The sequence below is a fragment of the Erigeron canadensis genome, chromosome 7 (genome assembly GCF_010389155.1).
Source record: "Erigeron canadensis isolate Cc75 chromosome 7, C_canadensis_v1, whole genome shotgun sequence".
Classification (NCBI taxonomy): Eukaryota; Viridiplantae; Streptophyta; class Magnoliopsida; order Asterales; family Asteraceae; genus Erigeron; species Erigeron canadensis.
Window position 1 is genome coordinate 2,500,121 of NC_057767.1, and position 15,045 is coordinate 2,515,165.

Consider the following 15,045-nt stretch of genomic DNA (forward strand, 5'->3'; position numbering starts at 1 on the left):
AGTTCATGAAGTAAATATACGTTTTCGTGAGATTCCGGTGGGAATTTGTAAGAAAAGTGGGCGGTTGTGGTGGTGTAGAAGAAAGAGAAGGGTGGTGCTGTGTTTGGTCAAATATCATGTGGAGTGGGGGAAGTTGGGAAATGGGATAATTGAGATACATGATACAGTGTTACATCTAGTATATTTGTGATTTGTCTGACTTATACATGAACTGCACCCTTTTCATTTCCCGAAAACGGGGGTGTTCATGGCAAACAGGAAAAAGAGGGCACATTAAAATATAGAAAATATACATTAACGACTATAAAGTTGAAATTATCCCTTGATCTTAAGGGCAAGTTTGATAGGGAGAAAATTCAGTGAAATGAAATGAAACAGAGAAATGAAATGATAAGAAATGAAATTGATAGAGAAATTAAATAATTTCTTTTGTTTGGTAGTGACAGTTGTAGAGAAATAAAATTGAAATCTAGTTTTAAACTTTTTAAACTATTTTTTTTATACTCATATTATCTTGTTATTTGAAATCTTAATAAAAGAAGCAACATTAAACTTTAGAACACCTATACAAAGTACAATATTAATACAGTAATACTTATTGCAATACCAAATATTGACACACATGATAATGATCTCTCATATGGCTAAATGTATACAAAACAAAATGCACTACACGAATACATTTTCGAACTTGAACTTTTACGAACAAAATACATCCAAGATATCAACCTCATCAAACTACACATATCACCTTCCATTTTCCTTAAACCAACGAGCTATCAAAATGAAAATGAAGTTCCATAAGCTCCAAGGCTCCAAAGTATACAACAATTCTGAACGAAATACGTACGACTAGCTTTAAGAAGCAAAAGTTTGACGGATCAATATCAAAAAACAGATAACCCACACTTGCTTGTTTTGCTTTTACAACTCAACCATTGAGTCCCCCGGTTGAATCAAAACCCATATCGATGTCTAGATCTTCAAGATGAGCTGGCTTACTCACTACGTGTTTCCAGTCCACCCTTTTCGTATCCAAAATAAGTAGCCCGAGAACCACTAAAACAATTGTACGGAGTAATGGTAATTGCACCGCAGGCAACTGTGTATTAAAAACTATGGAGTTGGGAGAGCATTGGAACTGCTGCAATTCTTACAGCCATCAACATCTCATATTCCTCCATTTCTTGTCCCAAACGATTCTTATCAAGAACCTTGCGAGCGTCCCCTGCTTCTACAAGCTGTCTAAACAACATTAACGTGATTTACAATATATACTCTTTTTTTTAGATATAACCAATTTCTCAAGTAAAAGACACAGAGAAATTTTATGAGGGAAACTCATTTCTTCACAAAAGGAGTGGAAATTAAAACGTGAAGGAACAATTTCTCCGAGAAAATACATTTCTCCGTGTACTTATTTCTCTGGCCAACCAAACAGTGGAATAGATTTCATTTCCATTTCTCCTGCCTCAATTCCTCCTACCAAACACACCCTTAATCTGAAGTATATAGAGAGTAAATAGAAATTGGGAAAGAATTCCTCAACTTATTTTCGTCAAATTGAAAAAATTTTGACTTTATATTGAAAATTAAAGGGCAAGATTCAAATATGATATTTGAATCTTAGATTTCTTCAACTTAAGAGGATCCTCTCCCATAGAAAATAAAAGAGCGGATTGATGACAATCAATTTTGAAGCCTTAACTAATTATGTGAGATTTTTTTTTCTTTATTGTTGAAGACGATGAATCTTTTCTTTTATATTAATAAAGTAAACTTGTTTCTATAAGATTTTTAATGACTTGGTATTTTCTAATCACTTTATGGACATCTATTTTATTTAATGACATCATAATTATAAATGAAATATTTAATAATTAAATAAAGAGAAAATAACATCAATACTCAATTTTCAACAAAAATATACTATTTTAGCCAACTTTTTTTCAAATTTCACAAAATACCCAACAGTTTCGCAATGAGAAACGCAGTATCGCAGTGAGAAACCCAAGTATCACAGTAAGAAACCCAAGTATCGCAGTGAGAACCCCAAGTATCGCAATAAGAACCCAAAGTATCGCAATGAGAAACCAAGTATCGCAGTGAGAAACCCATCGCAATGATAAACCAAGTATCGCAACGAGAAACCAAGTATCGCAACGAGAAACCAAGTATCGGAGTGAGAAACCCTAAATCAGAAAAGTCAAAGTTTGACTTTTTTGATTTTGAATCATGCCAAAAATAAACTCATGGAAGGCCTATATAATATGGGCAGTCAGTATATAGGCTATCAAATACTCTGCTCGTGTTTCACTTTCAAACCTAAGGTTCAATTAAACAAAAACCACAATTATAGTAGGCATGAACATGGCTCAATTCAGATCCGTTTTGCGCTAAAAGCAAAACCGAACCAAAAAATGTTGGTTAACTATATGTTGAAGTCACCCATTGTCGAAATTTCCCCGCTTTTATCTCATCTCATGGATTGACTATCCAGAGTGACAAGTCTTGTGTGTTTTTACTTTAAATCAACGCATACAAACCTCCAAAATCCAGTTTCTTGAAAGATTTAGATCATTATTGTGTTTTAATCAAAACTTAAAATCATAGTAACAATAAAAGAATAATTAAAGATTTAGATTTAGATTATTACTATTGTCTTTAAAGATGCAGGTTATGAATGGGTCAAAACAAAAAGAAATAGCGATGAATAAGTCAAAATTTGGTCAAACAACTGATAGTCTTCCACAGTCTATTTTTAACGAGTATAACCTTGTAACCTTTTCTATTCAAAGAGCAAATAAGTGAAATAACTATTATTGCAATAACAGGCATTTTTGTAATCATATTTACCACACTAAACTACTAAAGGATGACCCATTATAATCTGTTACCCAACCTTCTTTGACACCTCAAACCTAAAGTCAGATTGCCTACCTGAAGAGTGTCCTTGACAGAAAGATAAGAAACTTGGCCAGATTCGTCGGAGGCAAGATCCACAATTGACATCAACCTCATTTTAGCTTATACAATCTTCGTGAACAAGACCTGGACAATGCCAAAAGAAGGGGGGAAAATAATAAGATACCTACCAGTGTCATTTGAAACAGGAACAAGCAGCCGATTAAGAAAAGTTAAATCCAATACTGGTAACCACCATAGCTTTTAAGTAACTCAGATTTGCTGTATGAAAATCCAGATATGCACTCAGCCTGATACGTTCCTATTGGTTATAGACGTGGTCAACAAAGCAATCTCATGATTTATAGTTTTACATGTTAGTTAATTAAAGTATTTACTTTTCATATTATGTAAACCACGTTTATCCGCATAAAGTGCATGTATTTAGGATAGCATTTTCCATTTCTGCATTGCATTAGCTGCTTTAGTTTTCTTTATAAATTGTACTTTGTTGCATTAAGAAATTAGTGAAGAAAATATTTGGCAAGTAATTGTCTCTCTCTCGTCTCTATGTTTCTTGGAGCCTAACCCCCTCTAAGGGTTATCTATCATGGGTGCTTTCATTCATCCTTAGCCTCCATGGCTTTGGAAGAACTCGAGCCCTCTTCGGTATCTCTACCTCGCTTCACCGGTTCCAATCCTGCCCATTGGCTTTGTGAGGTTGAACACTACTTTTCCCTCTATGCGCTTTCTGATGAAGAACGGCTTTCATATGTAGTTGAGTTCTTTGATGATGAACCTTTTTATTGGTTCAATTCTTGGTATCGTGGTCCTCAACCCCTCACATGGAAGTTCTTTACTACCACCATGCTAACGACCTTTTCCCCGGTACCAAAAACAGTTCTGCCAACACCATTCCTTGCCCCGCCATCACTGAAACCACCAGCCTCAAAAACCAGCAAAGCGGTCCTAAAAACTGAACCCAAACGAATCTCAAAAACAAACCCTCGCTCCACCACAAAGCAACGAAGGATGGACCCGAAAACCTCAACCACCCAAGCAACTATCTCCACATGTGACCCGACAAAACAATCTGTCCACAATGCACCACACGCTCCTCCCGTTTTGCCATTGACGAATAAAGATACCCTTACCAATGGAAGACAAGAATGGCGACCACCATGGTGGAATCGACCCGTCCTTGAGGACAAGGACGTTTTTTCAGGGTGGGAGTATTGATACGTTTCTATTGGTTATAGACGTGGTCAACAAAGCAGTCTCATGATTTATAGTTTTACATGTTAGTTAATTAAAGTATTTACTTTTCATATTATGTAAACCACGTTTATCCGCATAAAGTGCATGTATTTAGGATAGCATTTTCCATTTCTGCATTGCATTAGGAATAGTTAACTGCTTTAGTTTTCTTTATAAATTGTACTTTGTTGCATTAAGAAATTAGTGAAGAAAATATTTGGCAAGTAATTGTCTCTCTCTCGTCTCTATGTTTCTTGGAGCCTAACCCCCCTCTAAGGGTTATCTATCAGCCTCTGAGTCAGAAAAATCTTTAAAAGCTGATAAACTAGTGCATACTTAGCGTCTTTCTCCACTTGTGCTATAGCAGGCATATCAAGCAGATCACACTGCGAGAATATTGAGCAGTATGATCAACATTTTCACCGAGTATATCCGGGTTTAAAAACAGAGATAGTAAGCCAAGATAATTGAAAAATACAAAACAAAACATTACCATGCTAGCAACACAAGAGTAAGTTACAATGTGGCCCTGACACAGGACCACAATCATCTAAACCTACAATCCCGAATCCATGCCAATCATTTAAACTACACAAAATACCTAGGAAAGTCACGTGCCAAAGTATAGTTTACCCAATTCTACTGAAGCCTCTAATATATCTTATCCTAACCAGTTTCAGGCACTCATCCTACACTTTCCAAACTTCCAATTTCATCCAACGAGATTAGATAATCTTGTTCTCATATTCTGAAATTTATACTTCAGTAATTCCTTTACTTGATTGCATAAAGATAGTTTATCCTTCCTGTCCAATTAAAACTTAAAAAATAGCATTCGCAAGAAAAGACAACTAAATTTGAATGTAAGAATGTACATTGATTATGTAAGTAAAGGAATTATTTCAAGAATTTTACACCACATATCGTTCTTTGGACTTGTCATGTGTTCCTCTGTGCAATAGAACTCATTTAATGTAAGCTGGCTAAGCAAACCTTATAACAAACGATCTCTCTTCTCTTTTCTTTTTTCAATAAATTAATTTATATGCTTAAGTTACAGCACAATCCCTACTACAGAATTCAACCCCATGCATGAAACTCAATTTGCATCCTATATATATAAATTCATATATTACTGCTTAAAATAAAGAGACATGCACAAGCACTGCAAGGATATGTCAGAACCACGTATTAAGGGAGACTCTAAGACTGGATCAAACAATTCATTAATTAGTAATTAACTGATCACATATATTGTTACCCGATCACAGTCGCTTTATGGTACCTGAAACATGTCTGGTGCTTTGACAAATTCAATAATGGTGTAAGTAGCTTTTTCCTTCGCCTCATCCATATCATGAGTAGCCTCACCAGAGAACGTCGCCAGATACTTGGTCAGGAATTTAAAGTTCTCTTTAGCTGAGCTGAAATTCCATTAAAAAAGATTACTCGAGTCAAAGTAAAAGCCAGTTCAATTCAGAAAGCCATATCGGTTAGTGATACCTCTTGAGTTCCTTCAAAATATTAGAGATGGCAAGGAAAAGTTCTCTTTGATCCTGCAGCCCTATATTCCATTCCTTCAATAAGGTGTCTATCTTTTTAAAGGAAGAAATGATATGTTCTGTGACCTTCCCATTGTCTGCCACTTCAAGGGCCTTCATATAAACAAGGAACCTTCCGTAAGGGTTCTCTAACATGTTGTACAGATTGAACAAGCTGTAAAAGTTGGATGAAATTAACACGAGAAGATGATTTGTTCAAAAGGTATGATATAATAAATTAACTTACATCTTTAATCGCAATGCAGGTTTTTCATTTGGTTGTTGGGCAATCTTTGCAATCTCCAGTGACTCGTCAAGGCTTTCAGGCTTCTTAACAAGACTGCAGATGATAGTGAAAATGCACTCGAGATCTGAGTAGTAAACACAAATGCCAGATTAGAAACTTTTTTTTTATAAAGAAAGCTAAATCAACAGCTGTATAACCGTTTAAGTATCACTTAAAGAAGCATTAAATCGACAACGTCTTGGTTTTCGTATCTAAAGAATTAGTAGAAAATGGGTGCCAGGGCATCCAAAGATGAGATGCGTCTCAAAAAGAAGACTGCAGATATCTCATAGTTTATATTAAAAAAAATAAATAAATAAATAGCAATATATATATATATATATATATATAGGATAGAGATCAAATGAGAAGGTACCTTAAGGAGAGAAGCTTCGTTTTTTACTTTTTTAGCTTTTTTTTTTTTTTGAACTTTTTTTCCGTTTTTCACTTTTTTCATTCTCTCTTTAAGTGACCAAATTCATATAAAAATTTTTAAATTTTTTTAAAAATATTTTATTTTCAAGGGGCGTAGCCCGTAAGCTATAGGCGAAGCCTTTCATACTATGGCGGAGCCATGATAGCTAAGGGCGAAGCCCGTAAGTAGATCACCCCATCACCGATCACCCCCTATGACCTATCACCCTCAATGACCTATCACTCCCACCAGCTACCCTTTATTAATATCCTTAAGGGAGAAGCCCGTACCGTACCCTTACATGTATAACTTACTAACTCGGGTTGGAATTTATTTTTTTTTCTAAATTTTTTTAAAATTTTTCTATGGATTGAGTTAATTAAAAAAAGAATGAAAAAAGTGAAAAAATGAAAAAATATTAAAAAAACAAGCTAAAAAAAAAAAAGACCTTCTCTCCTTAAGAACCTTTTCTCTGGATCTCTACACTATTATATATATATATATGAAGGGAAATCAAGGTGAATAATGTAATACAGAAGACTGAAAATACACATGCCAAACCAACAGAGTGTTAATGATGCAGTTTCACACGCAACCAAATGGCTCGATGCTAATAGATTAAATCAAAGACTAAATAAACCATAAAGGTTCAAGAACAAAGTTCTTATCATTCAATATTTTTACCACCTATTGTAAAATCAGTTCTGATTTTAAATTCCATATTAATAGAAAATGATATCTTATATCTTTCAGAATTCAAACTTTCCGTATTTGAAGGCCAAAATATTGGATCATCCATACCTAGCGCCTTACCACCACTACCTAACGGAACCTCAACCTTGTTCTCAAAAGATTCACCAATCACAGGTGACAACTGATACATACCTGATGAAACCTCTTCTTCTTCCTCATATATATCAAAGACCGGAGGAGAAGCATAGCCAAACTCATCCTCATTTTCATCGAACCTCGGTGTGTTTTCCGTTAAAAAAACTCGATAGACTGGTTCAAAGAACCGGGGATTGGAATTAAAAGAAGGATACTCCTCTTCCTCGTTCACATCGTCCTAGACGACGTCTATCGATTCGGTTTCCTTCCTTGTCTCCCGTTGCAGCTCGAGATCGCGAATCCTTTTCCGGATTTTCCTGATCTTATGTTGTATTTCAAGATCTCGGACTCGTTTCCGGAGTCGTTTTATCTCAAAGATATCCCGTGGGTCACGGTCCACCATCTCGTTGCCTCGGTCGGCGAATCTACGATTTTGGTAGAAACGATCTCCATGAGCACGTGAATAAAAAACACTCTCTTCGTTGCCTCGGTCGGCAAATCTGCGAAAAGAAATGTAACTCTCTTCACGTAGAGCCATTTGAATCAACCTGAGCTCTGATGCTAACTGATGCAGTTTCACACGCAATCAAATGGCTCGATGCTAATAGATTAAATCAAAGACTAAATAAACCATAAAGGTTCAAGAACAAAGTTCTTATCATTCAATATTAATAAAACAAAACTATCAAACTACAAGAAATTTATCTCCTATAAATACTATTCCAAAGATCCTAAAAAAAAGGAAAGGAATAAAAATAAAATAAATAAAGATTTGAAATTAAACTAAGATAAACTAAAATAATGAATTGGATAGTTATCTAATCTTGCACACTAAGAAAAGATAGCCCACTTCCGTGAACTTTCATAGACCCGTATCCGCATCAGTTAACCAACCAGCATTATACAAGAAGAGAGATAGAGAATAATGGTAACAGAAGCAACATCTCAAAAATCAATACATCTTATTGCACTATTATCGGCGGTAACAGAACAAACGTCATACAATTATAGGTCCAGACTTATATCACCATTTATAACCGATGAGTGATTAACTATCTATACTACTTCAGGTAATTAACATTGGTCTAAAGTCTAAAGCATGTAGTTCCAATACTAAGCATCAACAGCACCTTGAATCACAACACAATCGCAGACGCATAATTTTACTTAGTTAAAAGTAGAAATACAAACAATCTGTATCATTAACCACGCTACAACGTAACATAATGCAAATCAAAAGTATATATATGAAATAAATAAAATTAAAACAACACGAGAATGGCGGAGCATAAAAACCTTTTTCAGACGCTTTAGGAAAGACCAAATCAGCAGAAGTAAGCATCAATGAAGCCAAATCAAACCATCTACCACCAACCATACATTCATGTGCCTCCACACACAAACTACTCACTTGTGCTTCAGCTACCTATACCGTCATCTTGTCTAACTCTTGGCACCTCTTAATAAATTGATCAAAAGGAGGACAGATTGAGATATCTCGATGTTCAGCCTCATTGCCAAGAGATGTGTAGTATTGAGAAAATTTGAATTTAAACACTATAATCAACAGTAATATTCTCCTCATAAAATGCATAAATGTTTATAACAGTAGCATCACTCAGTTAACTAATAGACGGGTTGCCGGGTCGGGCCAAAGTGTTGAACCACCAAATGGTTGCAATCGATAATGTGAATTAGATATGAAGCTGTCAAAACAGGTAACATTGGGGTTCCATCCTAAAACCGTATCACAATACGAAGAGTAACCCGCAAACTTGAAAACATGCTTCAAGTTTTTATATGTTCCTCTGGACTCGTTTTTACCCAAACAATTATCAATCAAGAATTAAAGCAATATATACTAAGGATAAACTCAATCAATGAAATCCTTACTCCCATTCAGGCATTAAAGCGAACAGGTTGTGTGCAATGTACACTAGCAGCGATTTTCAGCTAACAAATAGCAGCAAACAAACATATTTTCGCTATATACTTCACGTGACCATGGATCCTATATATTTCGGGGCAGACTATTTTTTCTTGATATTTTTTGCGGCGTCTGTCTTTCAATTGCGTGTGAACGAAATTGCAAAAACAAAGGCTTCGCAAAGCGAGGTGGACAACACCTGGTCATTACGTATTACCGATCACTTCAGTTTAATTCTTGGAGTAGTCGAGTTATAGTTGTCTAGTATTGAGAAGGCTGGGGTCGTTATTTTGGTTTTTTGTAGGGCACTTTTGTACATGGACGTTTGTAAAACTCAACTAGCATTCAGCTACGTGGCCTGTTTTAATCTTAATAAATACTTGACGAGGGTAATTCTTTTTATTTTTCAGTAAGTAAAAAGACTTAAAAAAAAAAAAAAACCCATCTCTTATAGGTCTATACTAGTATTAATACCTGTGCAGGATGCACGGCTTTCTCATGTAATTTCATTTGGTCTTTCATATAATAAAAACGCATGGTTGGAGAGTTTTTCTTTTAACATCAAACATTAAAACTATATATCTCAAATAATCTTAAATTATATTCACTACTAAAGATTGAAATTTAATCTTTTACACTAAAAAGTAAGGACTCTAACAACCCACCTAAAATGTGATGACATGTTTGTAAAGTTAACCATAATATCAGCAATACAATGTGTGGCTAGTAAAATATTTAATTCATATGCAATATTTGAAAATTTAGTTTTATAGTTGTTTTAGACGTCATCCAAGTACAATGTGTTGGATAAGACAAAAACTAAATAATTTTATCCAATATACAATGATAAGTTTAACGCCTATTATGTTTGTATTAAGGTTTTATGTATAATAAAGTAAGTATTAAATTAAAACAAATAAAACTATAAATTTTTTTTCAATAAATCGTGCATCGTGAAAATCATTGTGCATTAATATATTTATATGTACTTCGTAAATCTTCGTGTATCAATTTTATTATGATTTAAAGGTCAAGATCTTATCTTATTTATTTTACATTAATATATAAGATTCGATGCACTATCTTAAATACGATAGAACTAACTCTGGTGAATATAGACTATAGTTTCATAATCATTAGCACCGACAAAGATACTACTTATCTATAGCATAATACTCGTACTACGATTTTAAATACACACAAACCACAAAGATTTATATAAGCAAAGCATACATACGTGAGCATATTTTTTAATTTTACAGATCAATTCGTAATTAATTTAAGAACATATTTTATTATACTATATCAATATAGAAATAATAGTAGATAGTAGATAAGTAATAAATCTAATTTGTGAATCTAAGTCGGAATATCATGTGGCAGTAATTAGTTCAATTAATCTTTTGTGATAAAAAAAAATATCAAAATTGACCTATAGTTAAAAACTTAGAACTAAGATGTTTACCTTGATTGTACGTAGATCATAATTAATAATAATCAAAATCAAATCTCCAGTAGGAACTACTATCAAACCTTTATCCATGTATCTAATTGATGGAGTAAAACACATGATAAGCAGCATGATAAACAGCAAGCAAAAATAATATATTATGTAACAACCGTAAATATATATATTGATAAAGGTTAATTAGATGATATAAGTTGGGGAGTAAGAAGGATTGTCATTGGTAAGAATCCTAACTGTAAAACAACTTTTCATAATTACGTATGTGATTAAATTTTAGTTTATAATCATAATCATCATATTATATATATATATGGCCACCATAGTTAAGAGAAAAAAATAAGTTTAACATTTGATCTTGATTACTCAAATTAAAGTTCAAATTAATCTCAACCTTTGAAACTAAAAGTCAAACATAGATATTTTAATTATAGTAACTCTTTTATGTATTTATTATACCTTCTTTAATCATGGTAATTTTTAAAAAAAATTATTGTAATGGACACCAATTTGAGACTTATATTTAACTACTTTTTATTTTAATGGGACAATTACATACATCCCCTTTAAAAGTTTACTAATTACGTATATGCACAATCTATTTTTAAATGTACAATTATCCTCATTTTTAGCTTTTCTTACTTAACGACCTTTATACCCCTTTTTCTTTCATTCAAGATTAAACCAAATAGGCAAATACTTCCTCCATTTAGGTCATTGCGCCTTGTCAAAATACGAACATTTCTTTCATAATTGGTATTTGCTTTCCAATCAACAATTGTAAGTGGTTTTATGATTTTTTTGTCATTATAAGAATGTTTTGTAATATTTTTCATCTTTTGATCTCATAGTATTTTTTTTTAATATTCCATTTTTGTGGTGTAGTAATTTGTTATTGATCATGAATCCTTTAAATTAAACAAAGTCACAATTCTGATTCATTTTTGTGTTCTACCTTTTCGTAATATGTTATCACCTGCAGTTTACTAATGATAAACAACACATTAAGGGGCACACGTACAAATGATCAAACCACGTAATATTTAGTATTCTGTTTTTAAAAAAACTTGTAGTCGAAATTTCTGACATGTTCTCTATTATTACAACATTTAATATTTAGATATCCATTTTCATTATACTTTTATGTTTAATAATCATTTGGATGGTGATAGTCATGAATTAGCTTGAATCATCTAGATGATTATTAAAGATGAAAGGGCAAAACTATCCGAAGTTTGAATAATTTTAATATTCTAAATATAATTAGATAAATTGTAAGTACTTGTAAATTTAAATATAGATTGGGTATATACGCAATTAGTAAACTTTTAGAGGAGATGTATGTAATTGTCCCTATTTTAATTGCCAGCACACGAAGTAACACTACTTGGATCCCAACCCAATAGAATTCTTGTGCCTCATTCACATAAAGAGCTGTTTGATATCCAGTTCCAGTGGCCAAGTAATCTATTAGCTACTTTAACTAATTTATTTTTATATACATGAGTCTCCAAAAAACAACATAAACTAAAACTATTCTCCTGCATTAACCTCATTACCTCATCCTAATTAGAGAGATTAGATACCCCTCTAACATTCCAAGAAAGAATCTGTATCATCTTTTTAACAATTTTGATTATTACTAGTACCTTGAATCCCTTGTGGTACCCCCAAATTACCTTCACCATCCAGCTTCATAAATTGACCAGTTTCACCATTATCAGACTCAACCTCACCACTCTCCAAAACAACCTTCAAACCAATTTGATCACATTTTTCCAAATAATATGCATACTGTTTTTTAGACCATTTCTCCAATATTTCCTTTTCAGGTTCCTGACTTGAGTTGACAAAAACCATAACCTCTTTTTTCTGAAACTCATATAACATACATTCAGTATCCCACTCAGCATCCTCATCCTCATCCTCCATATCTACATCTTCAGCATTATCAAAAAGAACACCAAATCTATTAGAGTTTTCAACAAAATCATGTTGAACTACTGCATCTCTTAAATTACCACTTCTGTTTCCCTCCAAATCCTTATTCAAACCTTTTCCAGACTTATTATCCATTCCCTTACCATTCCACTTTACAGACTCCACATAATTCTTACCTTTACCATTATTAATATCTGAATTAAAGGCCCTACCTTGATTATATTTATTAACCTTCTTAATTTTATTAGAATTTTCATTATTTTCCTGTAATCTGTCCTTTGCTGCACCAAGATTACCATGAGTTTTAAACTCCTTCTCCTTATTAATATTCTTTTGAACCCATACATTATTACCATTATTCCCCACTCTATGAAAAACACTTGTTCTGCCCTTTCTATTACTTTGTTCTTCCAACTCAACATTCAGTCCCTACTGTTTCTTGAAGCTCTCATCCCCAGAATAACCCTGTTGCCTTCTATTATTAAACCCTCCATTACTTTGTTGCCTAGCCTGATTACCTTCACCAAAATGGAAACCCTGAGCATTACCTCCTTTCTTCTTTCTTTCAACTCTAATAAAACCATCATCAAAATCTTGTTGTGTATCAATATGAATACTGTTCACCACATTCACTTTTGCAGCACTTTTAAGAACTTCAGCAGCCAATTCCTCCTCTATCCTTGGTCTCAATTTGCATTGTTTAGTAGAATGTCCAAAAGTATTACAAAAAACACACAAAGGAGGCTTCCATTGATATGTAACTGGAAACCTAACAATTCTTTCCTTATTCCTCCCCACACCAGGAAACACTGCCTCAATTTCATTTGGTAATTCTTTATCAGCCACAACTTCAACCAGTACCCTAGCAAAACCCATTCTTCTAGTTCTATTAACACATCTATCTTTTGTAACTTTATCCATCAATAAAGGAACTCCAATATAGCTTAGCAGTTTGCTAATGCAGAAACCATTTCACATTTCTAGCCCCAATTGATGTAAACAAACCCAGAAATGAAGTATTGCAGGCTCAACTTTTTGAACACCAACTCCAGGCTCCCATTCATTCAAAATCAAAGGTACATTTTCAATAAGCCATGGTCCATTTGCCAAAACATCTCTCATCCCATGCTCCTCTTTAAACTTAAAAAAGAAAAATCCAGCTGCATTCTTAGAGATATCAACTAAACCATAGGATCTCCACATCCTCCTAAGGTTAGAACTCACTACTTGATAATCCATAGATGTCCCCACAAAGTATCCATACAGATGGAGAGACACAATTTCATCACAAATTTTTAATTCCTCCTTAGTAAAAACAACTCTTGTTTGCCCATCTAAACACTTACTAGGGGCCACAAAATTCAATTTAGCATATTCATCTTCATTTGCCTTTTTCATTAAATCAACAAAAGACACCTTAGCATCCTTCCAAACATTTGGAACTTGCTTTTTATTCTCCACTTCTCCTTTCTTAACACCACCCTGTTCCTTTAAATCCCCATTTTTTCCACCTGAATAATCATTTTTACCACCTGCATTATCATTTTTACCCCCGACATAATCAGTTTTACCACCTGCATTATCATTTTTACCCCCTGCATTAATATTTTCATTAATAGAATCAAGAACATAAGGGAGATTTGAGTCCAAAAAACCCTTTCCTTACACATCAGCCTCCTTCCTACCTTGTTCTCCTTCAAAATCACTTTCCTCCTCATCACTAACATCTTCAACTTCAACTTTTTCAAATCCATTCTCTTCCTCATCCATCATAACAGACTCATCAATCTCAGCATTACACTTAGCCCCTTCTCCAAAACTATTACAAGTAGGACCAAAATCAAAAACTACATCCTCCATACCACTATTACTAGAGCTCTTTCCTTCAACTCCCACATGAGCAGCAGAAGAACTAGCATTATCCACTTTAATTCCCCCATTTTCCATAACTTTAACAAATTCATCAACAATACTCTGGGGAATAGTATCAACATTTTTAGAGTTAACATCACAATTTTTCTCTTTATCCCCATTAACAACCTTTTTCCTTAAATTTCTAAGAGATAATTGAGTCAAAACAGTTTTCTTCTTCATATTATTGATAGCACCCCCCAAATCAAAACGATTCAAGTTACTCTCAGGTAATTCAATATCATCTTTATCAAAATTAAATTCATTATTATCCACAATTTTAGGAATAGACACGCTACCTGAATAAGCAATAGATTTAAGCCTTTTTGAAGGACCATAAACAAGGCCCTTACTACCTCTGGTAACCATCTTCTTCAACCCATGCTTCCTTTTCTTCATACTACTTGCAAAAGTCACTGATTTATTATCTTTATTACCCTTTTTCTTCACACTCGATTTCTTCATCTTAGGAATCTCAGAACGACACACCGGAGGTGGCTCAGAAAACCCTGAAATGGGAGTATGATAACTCGCATCAGGGGTGGAATCACATGGATCTGGAGGTTTCGG

General features: G+C 33.8%; 1 protein-coding gene across 6 annotated transcripts; it reads right to left on the minus strand.

The window, feature by feature from the left end:
* Window positions 1–570: 570 nt before the first annotated feature.
* On the minus strand, window positions 571–9,467 carry LOC122606489 (eukaryotic translation initiation factor 3 subunit M-like). 6 transcript variants are annotated; one of them, XR_006324917.1, is made up of 6 exons: window positions 8,528–9,459; window positions 5,950–6,073; window positions 5,665–5,877; window positions 5,447–5,585; window positions 2,941–3,051; window positions 571–1,241 (listed from the first exon to the last, which is right to left on the minus strand). XR_006324917.1 is itself a non-coding variant. In XM_043779347.1 (5 exons), the coding sequence occupies exons 1-5, from the start codon at window positions 8,607–8,609 to the stop codon at window positions 3,028–3,030; spliced, it is 582 nt and encodes a 193-aa protein (XP_043635282.1). In that variant the 5' UTR covers window positions 8,610–9,459; the 3' UTR covers window positions 2,662–3,027. The 6 variants fall into 6 exon arrangements, 2 of the variants coding, with proteins under 2 accessions (XP_043635282.1, XP_043635281.1); XR_006324916.1 differs by having other exon boundaries at window positions 571–1,245; XR_006324919.1 differs by lacking the exon at window positions 571–1,241 and adding an exon at window positions 1,913–2,192.
* Window positions 9,468–15,045: the final 5,578 nt, after the last annotated feature.